Source organism: Pituophis catenifer, unplaced genomic scaffold (genome assembly GCF_029215685.1).
Source record: "Pituophis catenifer annectens isolate HBS135680 unplaced genomic scaffold, rPitCat1.0.hap2 SCAF_4, whole genome shotgun sequence".
Lineage (NCBI taxonomy): Eukaryota > Metazoa > Chordata > Lepidosauria > Squamata > Colubridae > Pituophis > Pituophis catenifer.
The window spans coordinates 124,502,330-124,523,210 of NW_027256884.1; the positions used below are offsets into that span (position 1 = coordinate 124,502,330).

Below are 20,881 nucleotides of genomic sequence, written 5' to 3' on the forward strand. Positions count from 1 at the left end.
CCATCTTAGCATTATGACTCTGGACAGCTCACAATTCTATAAAGCTAACGTCATACAAACGTGTAAAAAAAAAAGACCAATGGAAACAGGGGAAAAAGCATCACAAACATGATGCAATCAACAGCACGTTCTTCTAATTCTAACTTCATCCTTTCCTGGTGCTAGGATAGGGAGGGGTGCTTTCTATATAATCTAGGTATATGCATCTGAACCGTGAAGTGTATTTTGATTGATGTTGATTTTCTGAATATTTGCTCCTCTCAGATATTTTGAAGGGTTTTATTTGCATTCTGCTGAACATAATCAACTTTCTTTATGGATAAATGAATCCTATTGAGATAAGATAGATAGATAGATAGATAGATAGATAGATAGATAGATAGATAGATAGATAGATAGACAGACAGACAGACAGACAGACAGACAGACAGACAGACAGACATAGATACATGATGATTAGATGAGACAGAGAGAGAGAGGATAGATGGATGGGTGGATGGATTGATAGATATAGATGATAAAGAGATATAAAGAGAAAGGTATGATATTGTAGATGTAGATGATAGGATGTTAAATAGATAATAATAATAATAATAACAACAACAACAACAACAACAACAACAACAACAACAACAACTTTATTGTCATTGTACGTGTATACACAGTATACCCATACAACGAAATTCACTTAACACCCAAAGACCAGGTCCAACACACATAACAATCCCCAAACACCCCCCCACCCACCACAAATTCCCCACCCCTAAACCACCCAAACATCCATACAACAGACCAACTAGATAGATAGATAGACAGACAGACAGACAGACAGACAGACAGACAGACAGACAGACAGACATGATAGATAGATGTGAGGAGATAGATGATAGATGGATGGATGGATAGATAGATGATAGAGATAGATAGATAGATAGATAGATAGATAGATAGATAGATAGATAGATAGATAGATAGACAGACAGACAGACAGACAGACAGACAGACAGACAGATAATTTTATTTCTATACCGCCCCTCTCCCGAAGGACTCGGGGCAGTGCACAGCCAAGTAAAAAACACGATACAAATCCCAATTAAATTTAAAAATTATTAAAATTATTACACTTAAGGACAAGATTCGTTAAAAACCCCAAAATTTAAAACTCCGAATTTAAAACTCCTTTACAAAGATAGCCCTGCCTGTAGGAAGAGCAGGGTCTTGAGGGCACAGCGAAAAACTCGGAGGTCAGGGATTGTGCGTATTTCTGGGGGCAGTTCGTTCCAAAGGGCAGGAGCTCCCAAAGAGAAGGCTCTCCCCCTGGGTGTCGCCAGCCGACATAGTTTGGCCAACAGCACCCTGAGGAGGCCCTCTTTGTGGGAGCGAACTGGTCAGTGGGAGGCTATCGGTGGCAGAAGGCGGACTCATAAGTACCCAGGTCCTGAGCCATGGAGCGCTTTAAAGGTGGTAACCAACACCTTGAATCGCGCCCGGAAGACCACTGGGAGCCAGTGCAGCTCGCGCAGGAGAGGTGTTACATGAACGCAACGGGTTGCACCCATAGTCACCCGCGTGGCTGCATTCTGGACCAGTTGGAGCCTCTGAGTGCTCTTCAAGGGGAGCCCCATGTAGAGAGCATTACAGTAGTCCAGCTGAGAGGTAACAAGGGCGTGAGTGACCGTGCGCAAGGTCCAGAAAGGGATGCAACTGGCAGATCAGGCGAACCTGATAGAAAGTGATAGAGATAGATAGAAAGTGAAAGAGATGAGAGAGATGATTAGATAGATAGATAATGCCAAAGAGAGAGAGAGATTTTATATATATCTTTTTCTTTTTCGTAGGCTTTTATGTGCATATTCTTTCTAGCCAGGTTTTACCTACGTAAACTAAGTTGTTCTGCAGCCCTGGTTCTGTGAAATCTCATTCACAAGCTTCTGGGCTTTTTTTCTCTGTTGACAAACTGCAACTCTGTGTTGCTCTCTGGGAGACTCAGATAGCTATTTCTGCCTTTTAAGGCGTCGTCAGTGAGCCACACCCACTTCTCAGATATTCCCCCTGTAAAGGTACAATGTGTCTTTTTCTTTTTCGTAGGCTTTTATGTGCATATTCTTTCTAGCCAGGTTTTACCTACGTAAACTAAATTGTTCTGCAGCCCTGGTTCTGTGAAATCTCATTCACAAGCTTCTGGGCTTTTTTTCTCTGTTGACAAACTGCAACTCTGTGTTGCTCTCTGGGAGACTCAGATAGCTATTTCTGCCTTTTAAGGCGTCGTCAGTGAGCCACACCCACTTCTCAGATATTCCCCCTGTAAAGGTACAATGTGTCTTTTTCTTTTTCGTAGGCTTTTATGTGCATATTCTTTCTAGCCAGGTTTTATCTACGTAAACTAAATTGTTCTGCAGCCCTGGTTCTGTGAAATCTCATTCACAAGCTTCTGGGCTTTTTTTCTCTGTTGACAAACTGCAACTCTGTGTTGCTCTCTGGGAGACTCAGATAGCTATTTCTGCCTTTTAAGGCGTCGTCAGTGAGCCACACCCACTTCTCAGATATTCCCCCTGTAAAGGTACAATGTGTAGGGAAGGTACAATGGACCAGGGAAGAAGTTGGTTCCTCTTTTCTGACTGAGTTCTTGTGTTCTTCAATGCGTGCACTTATTCTTCTGTTGGTTTGTCCGATATATGTGGTGGGGCAGGTGGTGCATGGGACCACAAGAACTCAGTCAGAAAAGAGGAACCAACTTCTTCCCTGGTCCAACACCTCAAAGCCACAGGACATGATATTGACTTTAAAAAGACCAGAACTATTGCCAAAACTGAACACTTTAACAACAGAATAATCAGAGAAGCCATCGAGATAGAAAAACGCCCACACAGCATGAATAAATGAGATGATACCTCCCGCCTACCAGCCATTTGGAAACCCGCCCTTATTGACAAACAAGTCCCTAATATGAGGAATGACACCAGACCCACACTCACGACGGCCACACAGGATGTCACCACCATACATCCATGCGGAAAGCAGACTCAAACCCACACCGATGATGAGACATGACCACGGAGCAGAAGCCAGACCACAGCTGCATCATTAGCCACTTTAAACCCCTCCAATCCATACATGAAGCAGACTGACACCCACCATGAAGATGTGGCACGACCACGAATGTGAAGCCAAACAACAGCAACGCAGCTCACCAGCTCAAATCCCCCTGCAACTCAGACTAACCCGAGCACAACCAAGCCCCCACCCAAACAGAACACACTCCCATCCAATCAGAGCACAGCCAACCCCCCATCCAATCAGAGCACAGCCAAAACCCCAACCAATCAGAACACACCTCCACCCAATCAGAACCTCCACCTTCCTTCCTTCTGTCTTTCTTTGTCTTTCCTTCCTTCCTTCTTCTTTCTGTCTGTCTGTCTGTCTTCCTTCCTTCCTTCCTTCCTCTTTCTTTCTTTCTTTCTTTTTTTCTTTTTTTCTGCCTTCCTTCCTTCCTTCCATCCATCTTCTTTCTTCTTTCCTTTCTTTCCTTCCTTCCTTCTGTCTTTCCTTTGTCTTTCCTTCCTTCCTTTCTTCTTCTTTCTTTCTTTCTGTCTGTCTTCCTTCCTTCCTTCCTTCCTTCCTTCCTTCCTTCCTTCCTTCCTTCCTTCCTCTTTCTTTCTTTCTTTCTGTCTTCCTTCCTTCCTTCCTTCCTTCCTTCCTTCCTTCCTTCCTTCCTTCCTTCCTCTTTCTTTCTTTCTGTGAAAACGACCTCCCCTGGGCTCCGGAGGCTGGAAATGGGCCCGATTCCAGACTTCCGGAACTTCTGGGTGGCCTGTTTTTTGCCATCCCAGAGCCTCCGTGTGGGCACTGCACTTACCTGGCATCCAAAACGGGCCACGTGGATGCTCCTGGGAGGGGCCAGCAGTCCTTGGAACTACCGGTTCGGTGAACCAGATGTAAAAATCACCCGAACCGGTCCGAACTGCCTGAATCCCACCCCTGATCTTCCCCAACTGGTCTCTGACTGCTCCCTTCCTCTCGCAGAATCCCTTGAAAAGTCTCCAAAGAGAATAATGTATTTATTTATTTACTCTGTGTTACAGCTGGAGAAAGCTCTTCTTTCTCGTTATGTGCACAAGGAATTAAGAGCTTATCTTCCTTATTTGTTTTCTATATGTATACAGTAGAAGATCACAAGATAAATGACCTGCACATTTATCTATAAGCATCAAATGTTTTGGCTGTCCTCCAATATTCCTCCTGCTAATTTAGCATAAGGTTTGCTGGCAAGTGTCACAATCCGGTTACCATCCACATTCATCCTGTAGCTCTCCATTGCTCTGTACAGAGAAGCTACTGGGGGACTTAGTTTCAGAAGAACTGTGGCTTATCTTCAATAGGATTGACTTTAAATCTGCCCTTAGATTTGAAGACTAGACTGTTCTATTTGTTTGTTAAGAATCCTGCTGGCTTAGGTTGAATTTCTCAGTGGAACTGAAGCAGTGGTCAAAATTACCCAACATTTGATATAAGCAATATGAAGAGGGTCACTCCCCCGTCCAAATGCATGTCCACACACACACACAGAGACACATGTACACACTCACACACACATGAAAGGACATTCAATCATGCTGAAAACTGCCAGGGACAGAAAAATTGGCAACTGGTAACTTGAAACAGAGCAAGCAGCAGAAGGTGAATTACATTTTCCTGTAACAACAGTGACAAAAGAGGGAGAGGGCTTTGATGTCAGCCCCCTCCCCATCTTAAATATGGTAGATGAATACAGGTTTATGTCTATGGAGTTTCTAAGTCATCCAGATTTATTCCTGGAAGACGTTTTGCTTCTCATCCAAGAAGCTTCTTCGGTTCTTGCAGAACCGAAGAAGCTTCTGCAAGAACTGAAGAAGCTTCTTGGATGAGAAGCAAAACGTCTTCAAGGGAAAACAAAAAAAGCCCAGTTGCCTCTTGAGAAAAGCACCTTTGGGATGAACAGAGGTTTTTCATGACTAAAATGTTGACCTTGTGCAACTTTCTTCCCTAAATTTTTGGTTTGTCCACCTCACTGTTGTCTTACAGATTGTGGCCAAAACAGTAACTTTTTTAGATGACCTTTTAAATGCTTATGGATTTCTTTACTGCAGATTTTTTTTTGCTTCACTTCCCCCTTTTTTTTTTCAAGTTACCGTATTGCGAGTTGTCTTGAGTATATTTCTCTTTAATTATCTGCACCACCAAATCTATTGTGGGTAAGCCTATGAGCGGCACAGCATTGTCACTCAACGATGTGACATAAAGAAATGTTTTGAAGACTTGTTACTAAAGATTTTTTGCGCTTTGATCTTCGGTATTTTGTCTGCTTAAAAATCTCTGAGCTCCGAAATTTGTAACTGCAAAGAAATGGGGGGGAGCCAAGTTCCTGAAACTCACATTTACTGAAGATGGATGTTTGGATGGATGGATGGAGGGATGGATGGATGGATGGGAGGGAGGGAAGAAGGAAGGAAGGAATGAAAGAAGGAAGGAAGGAAGGAAGGAAGGAAGGAAGGAAGGAAGGAAGGGAAGAGGAAGGAAGGAAGGAAGGGAAGAGGAAGGAAGGAAAAGGAAGGAAGGAAGGAAGGAAGGAAGGAAGGAAGGAAGGAAGGAAGGAAGGAAGGAAGGTGTGTTTCTACAGCACTTCCTGATTCTCAAAATGCTTTAAAATATTCCCTTTGTACTCTTTGGAGCTGATCAGTTTGCAGGATAATAGTTTGCCAAAGGCTGCTCACTGAGAAATGGATTCAGGAATTTAGATATTTGACTCTCAGCCTGACATCTACATTTGACAAGATGCGGGGCAGAAGAAAGAACAGAAAGGCGAGGAATCTTCTTTTATTTCAAAAGCTTCTCGTAACTTAATGCCCATCTATCTGAGAGAGAGAGAGATAAGGATGGGTGTGTGAATGGAACAACTAGGAGAGCAATCTGTGGGAATTGGGCAGCATAAACAGCTTCCCCAGGGAAACCAAAATAATTTTTGGAAGCCAAGCAGAAATACTGTAGACATGTATTTCTTTAAGGAAGAGGGAAGGAAGCTTGAGCAGAATTATCTTGAGAGATGCTTTGGGGGGCTAACAGGGCAGGGAATTTAACCCAGAGCTCCCCTCAGGTGTGAGTAATTCTTCCTCCTTGACTATATTATTCAAATACAAATGGGAATAAAAATAAGGCTCTTGTACGTCATCCATCTCACATACCTCTCCTTTCCCTTTCGTCTTTTTGGAGTACCACCACCTAGCTGCCAGATCTCAAGCGAGGAGTTAAATTTCAGCCAGCGAGCAAAGCAGGAGGTGAGCTCCCAGCTCTGCCAGGGAGCTGACTGCAGCCCCTTTTATTCCCTACCACCACCACAACCACACACACACACACACATGTAGTTTATGGTGTCACTCCTTCAGAACGTCAGACCGGCGTTTAGCAGAGGAGATGTGAGCTGGATGCAAAGATGCTGCTTCACCCGAGTCCTCCTGTGGACAGGACGTAAATACACCTGCTGGCTAGGTCTGTCTGTCAGATCCTCCTCTCCCCCACATCCTACCCTTGTGCCCTTTGGCTCTCCAACCACTTGAATTTCCCCCCCCCCTCAAAAAAAAGAAGCAGGAGCAGACAAAAGCAGGGACACACCGTGAAATTGTGAGCTGTTTCTCACAATTGCTTCTGAGCTTTCGGCGGAAGTTTTATTGTCGGGTTTTTGAGACGTTGGTTTAGAAGCTTGCTGGTGGAGGCTGGTGATGTTTGCTTCAATCTGGTACGCCAAGAAGCTGGGACGCCGGTTCGTCCACAATGCCAGGAAAGCAAAGGCAGAAAAGGTAAGGTGTGTGTGTGTGTGGGGGGGTGTTTTTTGGGGGGGTGGAGGTGAGGAGTGTGAGAGAGGAGATGCTTTCCTTCCTACCTCTGCAATCTCTCGGTTCTGGTCAAATTCGAGGGAACCTGTCTGTCTTAATTGTAGTGGGACCCTTTTCGTTGTTCGTTTTCTCCCTCTCTCTCTCTCTCTCTCTCTCTCTCTCTCTCTCTCTCTCTCTCTCTCTCTCTCTCTCTCTCTCTCTCTTCTTCTGGGTTTTCATGGCAAAGTCTTGCAAAGATCTTTTGGGTTTGGGGAAAGAAATGGCTGGGAATCTCTCACGGCTTGTCAACTTGTTGTAGTGGCTGTACTACCGGTGGGGTGGGGGGAGGTGGAGGGGAGGTCTTAAGCACATCTGGTACTTTGTCAAGAAGGCATGTTTGCGAGTTTGATGGAATGAAGTAAGGTCCCCGTGTAGATGCACCAATCCCAAAATGCCTCAATGCGGTGTAAGTCCGCGAAGGCCATGTGTGAATGGCCGGAGGAAGAGTTTCCGCTATTACTTGTTGCCATCAACATCATGCTGGCTCTGTGTGTGTGTGTGTGTGTGTGTGTGTGTGTGTGGTGGTGGGGGACAGTTCAGTAAACCCTTTTATTGATCTATTTTAATTTAATTTTTTTATACATAAAAAAAAAGGACTGTTAGTTAAGGCTCATCGTAAAAGAAGCCCGCTGCCCAGGAACGTAAGCATGAATCGTTTGAAATCTAACCATTTGGTCCTAGATTTGATTTTGCAATGCAGCATCTTTCTTCTTCTGCGAATGAGCTTCAGCCCGACCGAACCATTTTAAAGCAATCAGCCACAGCAGAAGGGTTTCGCTGGGAATCTCTGCGCGATAAGAACAACATTTCGCGCTTTCAGAATCGGTCTCCGGAACCCAGGAGATAAGAAAAGGAAGGTGTGGGGGGGGGGGAAGACATATCTCACTATCAGCTTGGAAAAGATGTCCGTTCGCTCTGCCACCTCGCCTAGTTGTGCTACCAACTAAGGTTAACAGTTGTTTTCTAGGAGGGTGGAAATTATGGTTTTCAAGAACTCCCAAGCATTGGCTTAGGGATCTGATGGGAAAGGATGGAAATACGGAGACGTTGCGAGGTCCCTGTTGTTGCTGCTGGAGTCCATCCACTGCAAGGGGTTCGCTGTTTTTGCGAGAAGGAAAGAAGTAGAATAGAATAGAATAACAGAGTTGGAAGGGACCTTGGAGGTCTTCTAGTCCAACCCCCTGCAGGAAACCCTACACCACTTCAGACAAATGGTCATCCAACATCTTCTTAAAAACCTCCAATCTTGGAGCATTCATGACTTCTGGAGGCAAGTTGTTCCACTGGTTAATTGTTCTGTCAGGAAATTTCTCCTTAGTTCTAAGTTGCTTCTCTCCTTGATTAGTTTCCACCCATTGCTTCTTGTCCTGCCCTCAGGGGCTTTGGAGAATAGCTTAATTCCCTCTTTTTTTGTGGCAGCCCCTGAGGTATTGGAACACTGCTATCACGTCTCCCCTAGTCCTTCTCTTCATTAAACGAGACATGCCTAGTTCCTGCAACCGTTCTTCATATGTTTTAGCCTCCAGTCCCCTCATCTTCTTTGTTGCTCTTCTCTGCACTCTTTCTAGAGTCTCCACATCTTTTTTACATCGTGGCAACCAACACTGGATTCCAAGTGTGGCCTTCCCAAGGCCTTATAAAGTGGTATTAAGACTTCACGTGATCTTGATTCTATCCCTCTGTTTATACAGCCCAGAACTGTGTTGGCTTTTTTGGCAGCTGCTGCATATTGCTGGCTCATATCTAAATGGTTGTCCACTAGGACTCCAAGATCTGTCTCACAGTTACTACTATTGGGCAAGGTACCACATATACGGTACCTGTGTCATTTTGTTTTTCTTCCCTAAATGTAGAACCATACTTTTTTCACTGTTTTTTTTTTTTTAATTTGATTTATATGCCACCCTTCTCTGGAGATTCAGGGCGGCTTATAATGTGCTAAGCAATAGCCTTCATCCTTTTGTATATTTTATACAAAGTCAGCTTATTGCCCCCACAAACCGGGTCCTTATTTTACCCACCTTAGAAAGGATGGATGGCTGAGTCAACCTTGAGCCTGGCGAGATTCGAACCTGCAGTAATTGCAGGCAGCTGGTCTTAATAACAGGGTGCTTTAGACCACTGTACTACCAAGGCTCTAGGCACTGTTGAATTTCATTTTGTTAGATAGCGGCCAATAGTAATAGGGTGGAATTCTTGACGTTCTCTGAACTTGGCTGTTTTCTAGCCGACGTTTCATTACCCAACTAGGTAACAGCATCAGTGCCAGAAGGGAGAGGGGTTTGTTCTCAGGGACACCACGGTTCAAACCTGAGCTACCAGTATTCTCTTCTGAAAGTAGTCACCTTACCAATGCTGATTGAGTTCGTTGGTCTCCTTTTGGGTTGGGTAATGGACCTTGGTCTGCAGTTATTGCGGCCTTCCCTTGCCTTTTAGAAGGCCAGCTGGACAAACGGTAATCAACCCCTGAAGTTGCTAACTTTTTTTTTTTTTAATTTGATTTATATGCCGCCCTTCTCCGGAGACTCAGGGTGGCTTACAATGCGTTAAGCAATAGCCTTCATCCTTTTGTATATTTATACAAAGTCAGCTTATTGCCCCCACACACTGGGTCCTCATTTCACCTACCTTAGAAAGGATGGAAGGCTGAGTCAACCTTGAGCCTTGGCGAGATTCGAACCTGCAGTAATTGCAGGCAGCTGGTCTTAATAACAGGGTGCTTTAGACCACTGTACTACCAAGGCTCTAGGCACTGTTGAATTTCATTTTGTTAGATAGCGGCCAATAGTAATAGGGTGGAATTCTTGACGTTCTCTGAACTTGGCTGTTTTCTAGCCGACGTTTCATTACCCAACTAGGTAACAGCATCAGTGCCAGAAGGGAGAGGGGTTTGTTCTCAGGGACACCACGGTTCAAACCTGAGCTACCAGTATTCTCTTCTGAAAGTAGTCACCTTACCAATGCTGATTGAGTTCGTTGGTCTCCTTTTGGGTTGGGTAATGGACCTTGGTCTGCAGTTATTGCGGCCTTCCCTTGCCTTTTAGAAGGCCAGCTGGACAAACGGTAATCAACCCCTGAAGTTGCTAACTTTTTTTTTTTTTAATTTGATTTATATGCCGCCCTTCTCCGGAGACTCAGGGTGGCTTACAATGCGTTAAGCAATAGCCTTCATCCTTTTGTATATTTATACAAAGTCAGCTTATTGCCCCCACACACTGGGTCCTCATTTCACCTACCTTAGAAAGGATGGAAGGCTGAGTCAACCTTGAGCCTTGGCGAGATTCGAACCTGCAGTAATTGCAGGCATCTGATCTTAATAACCAGCTTAATAACAGGGTGCCTTACACCACTGTACTACCAAGGCTCTTCAATATGGAGAAGGGTTGGGATCTTGAGTTTCTGCTACAGGAAGCGGCAAGCCGAATTCCGATACTCCTCGGCCACCATGGAGCTGAGAAATTTCCGTTGCTAAGTGAGACAGATGTTATAAGTGAGTTTGGCCCCGTTTTTTTTTTTTTTTTTGGACCTTGAAGCTGGCTGGCTCCCCCGTTTGACTTGAAGGTCGCAAAACGGGATCACATGGCACGCACCCCACCCCCACCCCCACGGGACACTGCGACCATCATAAATATGAATCCATTGCCAAGCGTCTTAATTCTGATCATGTGACCGTGGAGATGCCGCAAACAGTCACAAGTGTGAAAAAATGATCCTAAATCATGTAACTTCTAAGGGTCACGAAATGAACTGTTGTAAGCCGAAGACTACCTGCATTCAGTTCAGGGCTTCAGCTGTTTTTCATTGCCTTCTATATTTCCATCTCTCTCTCTGTCTCCCCCTCTCCCCCTCCCTCTCTCTCCTTCTGTCTTTCTATCTTTCTCTCTCTGCCCTCTCTTTCCCTCTCTCCCTCCCCCCTTTCTCCTTCTCTCTCTCTCTCCCTCCCTCCCTCCCTCTCTCCTATCTTTCTATCTTTTTCTCTCTCCCCTCTCTTTCCCTCTCTCCATCCCCCCTCTCTCCTTCTCTCTCCTTTTTCCTCCCTCCCTCTCTCTCCTTCTATCTTTCTCACTCTCCCCTCCTTCCCTCTCCTTCCCTCTCTCCCTCCCCCTCTCTCCCTCTCTCTCTCTCCCTCTCTCCCTCCCTCCCTCTCTCCTTCTCTCTCCCTTTTCCTCCCTCCCTCTCTCCTTCTATCTTTCTCACTCTCCCCTCTCCTTCCCTCTCTCCCTCCCCCTCTCTCCCTCTCTCTCTCTCCCTCCCTCCCTCTCTCATATCTTTCTATCTTTTTCTCTCCCCTCTCTTTCCCTCTCTCCATCCCCCCCTCTCTCCTTCTCTCTCCCTTTTCCTCCCTCCCTCTCTCTCCTTCTATCTTTCTCACTCTCCCCTCTCCTTCCCTCTCTCCCTCCTCCCTCTCTTCTTCTCTTTCTCTCTCCCTCCCCTCTCTCTCTCTCCTTCTATCTTTCTCTCTCCCCCCCTCTTTCCCTCTTTCCCTCCCTCCCTCTCTCCTCCTCTCTTTCTCTCTCTCTTTCCCTCTCTCCCTTTCTCCCTCCCTCTCTTTCCTTTTCTCCCTCTCTCCCTCCCTTTCCCTGCCCCTGGAACTAGTATGCTTATTGATCAAATGCTGTTTCCAGGAGTTCAGGGTACCTTCCTGACCCCATCAGATGCAGCATCAAACCAACACACACTAACTTTTGTTTTTTATGTGTTCAGAGAGGTTCTTGGCCAACTCAGTTCCCTGCTCCATCATGGACAGGCAAGCCCCTTTAATGCCCTTCTTGCAACCCAAGACCACCATATCCAGCGTCTTGTTCCTGATGAGAACGACAGAGATACCTTTAGGTTTGCTAGAAATACGAGCCACTCTGTGATCCGCACCAACCAATCGGTCTTTACTGCCCCTGATCTTAGAAGTGTGATTTAGGAATCTCGGAAGCTGATTTATCTTAAGTCAGACCATTTCTGCATCACACCTAGTATTGTTGACCCTGGCAAGCAGCTGCTGATCAGATCTTGATGATGCCAGTAATGGAAGGTAACAGATTAACCGAGTTGGAAGGGACCTTGGAGGTCTTCTAGTCCAACCCCCTGCTCAGGCAGGAGACCCCATACCATTTCAGACTCTCTTCTTCAAAAGCTCTAGCATTCTACTGCTGAACTGGGCTACAACTTTAAATAAAGCCCCTTTCCTTGATGAGGAGGGGGGTTGAATCCCTCCTTTTTTGACTTCAACAAGCAGACGAGCAAACACCCTGTGGCAATACATTCTCTAAAGAGAGTTTTGCGTTGGAGAAAGTCCCATGGGCCCAGCCGATTGGAGAATCATTTCATTAAACGGCCCAAAGTTGTCTTGCAAAAAAGAAACTGACAAAAGGAAAGAAATCTGTTCTTTCGTTCCATCGCATTTGTGTGTTGAAACATTTTTTTCCACATTCATAGAGTAGAATAGAATAGAATAGAATAGAATAGAATAGAATAGAATAGAATAGAATAGAATAGAATAGAATAACAGAGTTGGAAGGGACTTTGGAGGTCTTCTAGTCCAACCCCCTGCTTAGGCAGGAAACCCTACACCACTTCAGACAAATGGTTATCCAACCTCTTCATAAAAACTTCCAGTGTTGGAACATTCACAACTTCTGCTATCATGTCTCCCCTAGTCCTTCTTTTCATTAAACTAGACATACTCAGTTCCTGCAACCGTTCTTCATATATTTTAGCCTCCAGTCCCCTAATCATCTTGGTTGCTCTTCTCTGCACTCTTTCTAGAGTCTCAACATCTTTTTTACATCGTGGCGACCAAAACTGAATGCCATATTCCACGTGTGGCCTTACCAAGGCCTTATAAAGTTATATTAACTCTTCACTTGGTCTTGATTCTATCCTTCTGTTTATGCAGCCTTCGGAGCAATGCCAGTGGATATTCGATCTTCTATTTGAATACAATGATGCATTGTGTAAAAATGCTGCCCACCCTTGGCATGGAACTATGTTTTATTTATTTATTTTTTTCGCCCTACCACGCCCACGTGCAAACATTATACGAAACTGTTTCTGCAGAGAATCCCCATTGCAATCTGGTTTTCATTTGCTGCATCTTTTCTCTTTCTTTTCTCACTCCCCCCTTCCAATCCTGCTCCCACTCCCAGTAAATACTCCTACATCGCTGAAAAGCGTTCGTGATAATGTGTGTGTTCAGAGGAAAGGCAGGAGTGAAAAGGGACGAGATGGAAGAGGATAAAATTATGCCTATTTGACAGGAAGCTCTTGCGTCAGCTACGAAGTCCCTCTCAATGGCATCCGATTCACCTGCATTCTGCCCACCGACATTTCAACATGAAATAAGGAATGCCATCGTTGCTCTATGAACTATGCGACAGCTCACAGATTTATAGTTAGCAAATCCAAGGAATTCTTCTTTACTCCCCTTAGAACATTTCTCCGCTTTTTTAAAAAAATGTCCCTGATTCTGTTTTTTTCCATTTTTTAAAAAAAATATTAAACAAATATTAAAAACATTGGACATAGTGTGACCATCCCAGTCTTGTCATATCCATACCTATTTTTAACATAACAACAAATATAATTACTATTTAACATACATTACTATTTTGTTCTTATATACAGATCCCTTGTCCTCATTTACATATTTGTCTAAATATTATCCGATATCCATTTTACAAACCCTAATTCTTTTTTGTCTCGACTCCTTTTCTCCTTTCCAAACATTGATACACTTTGTTCCAAATTTTAGAATAGGATAGGATAGGATAGGATAGGATAGGATAGGATAGGATAGGATAGAATAGAATAGAATAGAATAGAATAGAATAGAATAGAATAGAATAGAATAGAATTCTTTATTGGCCAAGTATGATTGGACACACAAGGAATTCATCTTGGTGCGTACGCTCTCGGAGTACATAAAAGAAAAGATACGTTTGTCAAGAATCATAAGGTACAACACTTAATGATGGCCATAGGGAATCAGTCAATATAAATCTTAAGGATACCAGCAACAAGGTTACAGCCATACAGTCAAAAGCGGGAGGAGATGGGTGATAGGAACGATGAGAAGATTAATAGTAATGCAGACTTAGTAACTAGTTTGACAGTGTTGTGGGAATTATTTGTTTAGCAGAGTGATGGCGTTCGGGGAAAAAACTGTCCTTGTGTCTAGTTGTTCTGGTGTGCAGTGCTCTATAGTGTCGTTTTGAGGCTAGGAGTTGAAACACTTTATGTCCAGGATGTGAGGGGTCTGTAAATATTTTCACAGCCCTCTTTTTGACTTGTGCAGTATACAGGTCCTCAGTGGAATTTAATTTAATTTAATTTAATTAATCATATTTCTATACCGCCCAACTCCCTAGGGACTCTGGGCAGGGAGGTTGGTAGCCATTGTTTTTTCTTCAGTTCTAATAATCCTCCGAAGTCTGTGTCTGTCTTCTTGGGTTGCAGAACCAAACCAGACAGTTATAGAGGTACAGATGACACACTCAATAATTCCTCTGTAGAACTGGATCAGCAGCTCCTTGGTATTCTGTCTCGTCCTTGTCTTTGAGTTCTAGTGTCAGCTTGTCAATTTCTTCACGTGTCAAGTTTTTCTTTATTATTTCTTCTTCCGGGGGGAGTTTCTTCCTTTTTCCAGTATTGCACATAAACCAGCCTTGCTGCTGTTATAACATGCAGCATTAAGTTTATCAATTCTTTGCTATATTTCTCTTTTGTGATTCCTAATAGGAATAATTCTGGCTTCAGATCTATGTTTTAGTCCAATATCTCCTCCAAACATATCTTAATCTGGCGCCAAAACTCCCTAGCTTTCTTACATAACTACCACCATGCGATAGAAAGATCCTGACAGTAATTTCCATTTCCAACATTGTGGTGATAAATTCCTGTTTCTGTATTTTTAATGTCCTACAAGAGATTGGAGGACGAAAAGACTTGGCTTTTGAAATTCAGATCATGTCCGGAAGGAAACACTCAACACTGAGGTAATATATACAAAAAAAATATGGCCAGCAAAGGGATTTATGTCAGTTTAAAAATCGGGAGATTTATATACCAGCGTAAGATCTTCAGAAGATTCTGAATCTCCTGGCTTTTTACATCATTCTTAGTTTTTCAGTTGATTGAAAAACAGAACCTTTTGCGGTGTATCCTTGATGAGATCCCACAGGACAGGACAGGGGTGGGGGTGGGGGGTGGAGATGCAAAAACAAATCCATGATCTCCAAATAAGAGCCTTGATAGTACAGTGGTCTACGCACCCTGTTATTAACACAGCTGCCTGCAATTTCTGCTGGTTCGAATCTCTCCAATGCTCAAGGTTGACTCAGCCTTCCATCCTTTCTAAGGTAGGTGAAATGAGGACCCAGTTTGTGGGGGCAATAAGCTGACTTTGTATAAAATATACAAAAGAATGAAGGCTATTGCTTAGCGCATTGTAAGTCGCCCTGAGTCTCCGGAGAAGGGCGGCATATAAACCAAATTAAAAATAAAAAATAAAAAAAAATAATAATGTTGAGGCGCCTTGACAGTTCCAGAAAAGTGCTACCTTTTAGAAGAGAGTTCCCAAAATAGTTGACTATTTTGTATGACCAGATACAAGAGAAATTCTCTTTCGCTAGATTTGAACCTCCGAACCTTTGGGATCTGTTTGGTGGGACTGTTATTCGGGGGCGTGCCTGCTTTGAACAAGAAGTGTGAGTTTCTTGTAACTTTTGGTAAGGAAAAAAAAAGACCTTTGTAGCTGTTGGGAAAGGGATGAGATGGATGTGTGATCTATTCTATAAGATGCAGATCAAGGTAGTTTTAATGTATGGCGATTAGTGCCGATTAGTCCTAATCATTCAAAATGACAATAAAGCTATTCTATTCTATTCTATTCTATTCTATTCTATTCTATTCTATTCTATTCTATTCTATTCTATTCTATTCCATTCCATTCCATTCCATTCCATTCCATTCCATTCCATTCCTTCCTTCATTCCATTCCATTCCATTCCATTCTATTCTACCCTACCCTATTCTACCTCTAGAATTCTATCCTATTCTACCTCTACTCTACTCTACTCTATTCTTTTCCATTCCATTCCATTCCATTCTAAATGACCTCCAATGTCCCTTCCAACTCTGTTATTCTATTCCGTTGTATTCAGTTTTATTTTGTTCTGTTCTGTTCTGTTCTGTTCTACCCTACCCTACCCTACCCTACCCTACCCTACTCTACCCTACCCTACCCTACCCTACCCTACCCTACCCTACTCTATTCTACTCTACTCTTTCTTGTGTGTCCGTCGGGCTGCATGCATCATATGAGACAAGTATTCCCAGTTTTCTGTGATAAATGTTAGAACATGTACGGCAGGGGTGAGTTCTAAAACTTTTTACTATCGGTTCTGTGGGCGTGGCTTATTTTGTGGGCGTGGTTCTATGGTCATGTGACAAACAATTCTTTAGGATTTAGCAGAGGTACTGGTCTACCAGGCTTTTAACTGCTTGCAGAGCCGTACCGGTATACCCATTTATTTTTGGAGCATTCCGGCCTACCTATTTGTTTTTGGAGCGCACTGGTCTACCACCACACTGCCTTTTACCACTGATCAGCTGTAGGGCGGCCCTTTGAAGCGCCGTGGAAAGAGTTTAAAACAGTTTTTTGCCGCTCTGCCATCACCGAGAGCATCAGAAACCGCTTTCAAGCAGCTTGGCCTCCGTTGCCAATCTACCACCACCGAGCGGTTTACAAGGAGCAAATCGGTTCTAGCCGATCAGTTGGGAGGCTTCTTGGCTTCTCAATTTAAAGCTACAGTGTCTTGTTTTTTTTCCCTCTTCTCTGTCAAGTGAGCCCTGATTTTTTCCTTCTAGCCAATCAGCTGGGACTTGGGAGGCAGCAAATAGATTGTGGGGGCGGGGCAGGCAGAGGTGGTATTTACCGGTTCTCCAAACTACTCAAAATTTCCACTACCGGTTCACAAGAACTGGGGAGAACCGGTAACAACCCACCACTGATGTACGGTAATGCAAAACTAAAAGACCTCTGCATTTAGGAAGTTCTGCATTCAGAACTCTTAAAAACCACAGGATCATAGAGTTGGCAGGATCTATTTATGTAAATCATCCTGCAATCCACTGCTCAGCCAGGAATCCAACTTAAAGAATCCCGGACAAATGATCGACTTCTTAAGTGTGTATAGCCACAAGTATAGAAGACCAGGGTATGAAGCATTCTTCAAATACTGAATTAAAAATATGTCCCATAGAAGAAGATCAAGACTTATTATCTCTTGTTCTCTCTTTGAAGAAACCTCCATACCATGGTCTTCTCAACTTATGGCTACACAGACTTAAGAAGTTGATTTTCAAGTTTACTCTGAATCCTAAAATCCTGAAGTTCATCTGAAGGCATTTTGTGGCCCCTCACAATAGCCTCTTAAAGCATGTTTAGAAAGAGGCTGTGCTACGTTGCTTGCTGTTCAGCCACTTCATGATCTCATGGACCATAGCATACCAGACCCTGGTGTCCCCCACAGTCTCCCAGAATTTGCCAGAATTCATATTCATTGTGTTGTTGTGTCAATGACACCAAATCAAAGGACTACGTCACTTACAGTACAGCTTTGGCACATCACATTGCAAAGGCTGTGGTAGATGATCTCCTTGGCTGAAATTCTGGCTCTCAACAATAGGGCCCACCACATAAAATGCCTCCTTTAATTCTCATGCATGTTGTCTATGGAGATTCTCAGTCGTTCCAGGTCATGGTTGTCCAAACGAATGGAAACTAATCAAGGAGAGAAGCAACCTAGAACTAAGGAGAAACTTCCTAACAGTTAGAACAATCAATCAATGGAACAAGTTGCCTCCAGAAGTTGTGAATGCTCCAACACTGGAAGTTTTTAAGAAGAGATTGGAAGTGTTGTAGGGTTTCCTGCCTAAGCAGGGGGTTGGACTAGAAGACCTCCAAGGTCCCTTCAGACTCTTGTAACTTGTCATACATGGTATTCTGTTTATTTTATATACTGCATTCCTTTCTTCTTTTCTTCTTTATTCAAATGGTTGTAACCGTTTTTTTCTTTTTCGCTTCCTTGAACCTATGGGTGAACCCAGTGGTGGGTTGCTACCGGTTCGCCCCGGATCAGAAACATGTGCATGCACAGAAGCATCATGCGAGCGAGTGAGCGAGCGCGCGCACGCCCACGAGTGAACCGGTAGGCAATAATAGAGTTAGTTCTGTGTTTCTGGGCTGACATCCCATAGTCTCATAGGCGAGCTGTTGTGGATGCACCTAGATACACTCACATTGCACCAATTCTCCACGAGCTGTACTGGCTCCCTATTGGTCTCCGGGCACAATTCAAGGTGTTGGTTATTACCTTTAAAGCCCTACATGGCTCAGGGCCAGGTTATCTTCGAGACCGCCTTCTACCGCATAGCTCCCATCAACCGGTAAGATCCCACAGAGTTGGTCTCCTCCGGGTCCCGTCAGCTAAACAATGCCAGCTGGCGGGCCCGCGGGGGAGGGCCTTCTCTGTGGCTGCCCCGGCTCTCTGGAACCAGTTACCTCCTGAGGTCCAGACCATCCCCACCCTACTGGCCTTCCAAAAAGCGGTGAAGACCTGGCTTTTCCGGCAGGCCTGGGGCCGTTGATCTCGCTTTGCGATCTGGCGAGATCCGGCCATGAATGGTGTGAATGCGTTCTAAGGTTTTTTTTTTTTTAATTTGATTTAATTTGATTTATATGCCGCCCTTCTCCGGAGACTCAGGGCGGCTTACAATGTGCTAAGCAATAGCACATTGCTTAGCACAAATAATTTTAATGTTTTTTTTAATCGTTTAAATGTTTTTAGAATGGTTTTTTTTTTTTTTAAATGTATTGTGAGCCGTCCTGAGTCTCCGGAGAGGGGCGGCATATAAATTTAATCAATCAATCAATCAATAAAATAAATAGTCATCTGGATTTGTGCAACTATTGAGTGAGTGCTGTTGAAAAGCTGCGGTATGAAAGGCAGTTCAATTGTGAGGAGCAGTTCAATTGTGAGAGCTATAAACTAAGAATATAGAAACCTAGAACTAAGGAGAAACTTCCTGACCGTTAGAACATCAGTGGAGCATCTTGACTTCAAAAATTGTGGGTGCTCCATCACTGGCGTCTTTTAAAAAGAGATTGGACAACCTAAAGGAGGGAGTTGGATTAAAAGAACCTCCAAGGTCCCTCCCAAATCTGTTATTCTGTTAATAAGGGGAAGGGGAAGAGGACGCAAGGACGGACCGTTGTAAAGGGAATTTTCCTCCCCATTTTTAGTTATATCTTGTATTTCATGGAAATTTTAATGTGATTTTATACATTTATATTATTCTTTTGTCCCCCTTTTCCTTTTCACATGAATTCACATGAATTGAGCCTGGATAGCTCAACAGACAGAGCACTGTAATTTAACACCAGCTGTCTGCAATTAAAGTAAGATCGAATCTCGCCAGGCTCAAGGTTGACTCAGCCTTCCATCCTTTCTAAGGTAGGTGAAATGAGGACCCAGTTTATGGGGGCAATAAGCTGACTTTGTATAAATATACAAAAGGATGAAGGCTATTGCTTAACGCACTGTAAGCCGCCCTGAGTCTCCGGAGAAGGGCGGCATATAAATCAAATTTAAAAAAAAAATCAATCTTTGTGGCTTGTTCCATGAACTGCAGATAAAAGGAACCTTGGTTTAGGATGTTATGGCATTAGGTTAACCCTGGAGTGGTTTGGGTTGAAACAAAACTTCAGATTTATTCTCCTGAGCAAAACTGGGGTAATCCATTAGAAAAAAAAAAAAAGGATCCTTAGGGTAGAGAAGATTCCTTGGCCTCTGAAAGTCCTGCATGTATAAATTTTTAAGCATCGTGTAATAAGTGGAATGAAGGATTTCTTATGAATGCAGCACTTATAAAGCATTCGGAAGAAGATAAGGCATTGTACAAGATGGCATTTTAGGATTTCGAAGGAATAAGAAATCTTAAGTGCATTAAGTGGCACCTTCTAACCTCTTTCCCTCCAAAAGAAAATTTTAAAAAGGAGTTAATATAAGCATGGCATTGAATGGCTCAGCACAAATTGTTGTTCATTCGTTCCTGCTAATAGCACCTCCATATACCGTTAATATGCTGTGCCCTAATATACCCAAAAATGTGGCCATTTTTGCTGGGAATTAGAACATATTAACAGAGTTGGGAAAGGCTCTTAAAGGTCTTTTAGTCCAACTCCTTGCTCCAGCAGGAAACCCTATATCAGGAGTCACCAACCTTTCGGACCTCAGGGACCACTAAATTCATAATTTTAAATCCCACGGACCACTAAAATGATCTGCCAAATGACTGGCTTGGTGGGCGTGGCTAGGTGGTCATGTGACTGGGTGGGCATGGCCAACTCAATGTCACTCGCGTTGAGGGGCACCTCGCCGGCCTCTACTCGCCCCTCCCCTCCTAGCCATTCCTCCCCTGTCCGCCCGGGCCCCTTAGGGCCCCAACAGGATGCAGTTATTGGAGCTAAGCAGCCACCATGAGAAAGAGTTGGCAAAACAGCTGGCTCAGTTCAAATCTGGCCGAGAAGGAGGCTCAGCAGAAGCACCTCACCGAGGACTATGAGCATAGGCTTTCCAAGCAGAGGGAAGACCTGCGGGAGTGCAAGGCCAGGTATGGGCGCCTGGAGGCTCAGCGGGCTGAGATGGTCAGCCAGTTCCTTTCATGAGGCTGTCCCACTGGAACGAGGCCCTTTGGCTCTTTGTCACCAGCGGCATTTCTCTCCAGCCTTCGTCCAAAGACCCACACCAGGAGACTGAAGCAGATCCCAAGTCAGAATTTCCGCCCCCCACTCTGCTTTACACAAAAAGACCCCAAAGGGGGAGACTCTCTGCAACAACACAAGCATTCATTGCAGTGGTGGGTTCCTCCCAGTCCCGCCGAGCCTGTAGCGGTGACGATATGACGTCACCAAACCGGTT

General features: G+C 44.0%; 1 protein-coding gene across 2 annotated transcripts in view; it reads left to right on the plus strand.

Moving 5' to 3' along the window:
• The window catches only part of DLG2 (discs large MAGUK scaffold protein 2), a 1,162,532-nt gene that overhangs the window by 737,088 nt on the left and 404,563 nt on the right, over positions 1–20,881 (plus strand). Inside the window, exon 1 of one of the 2 annotated variants that reach the window (XM_070942956.1) lies at positions 6,753–6,830. The exons of the other annotated variant lie outside the window; for it this stretch is intronic. Within the exon in view, the coding sequence (XP_070799057.1) occupies positions 6,753–6,830 (78 nt within the window). Of the gene's footprint in view, positions 1–6,752; positions 6,831–20,881 lie in introns of those variants that run through there. 2 annotated transcript variants of the gene reach the window in all.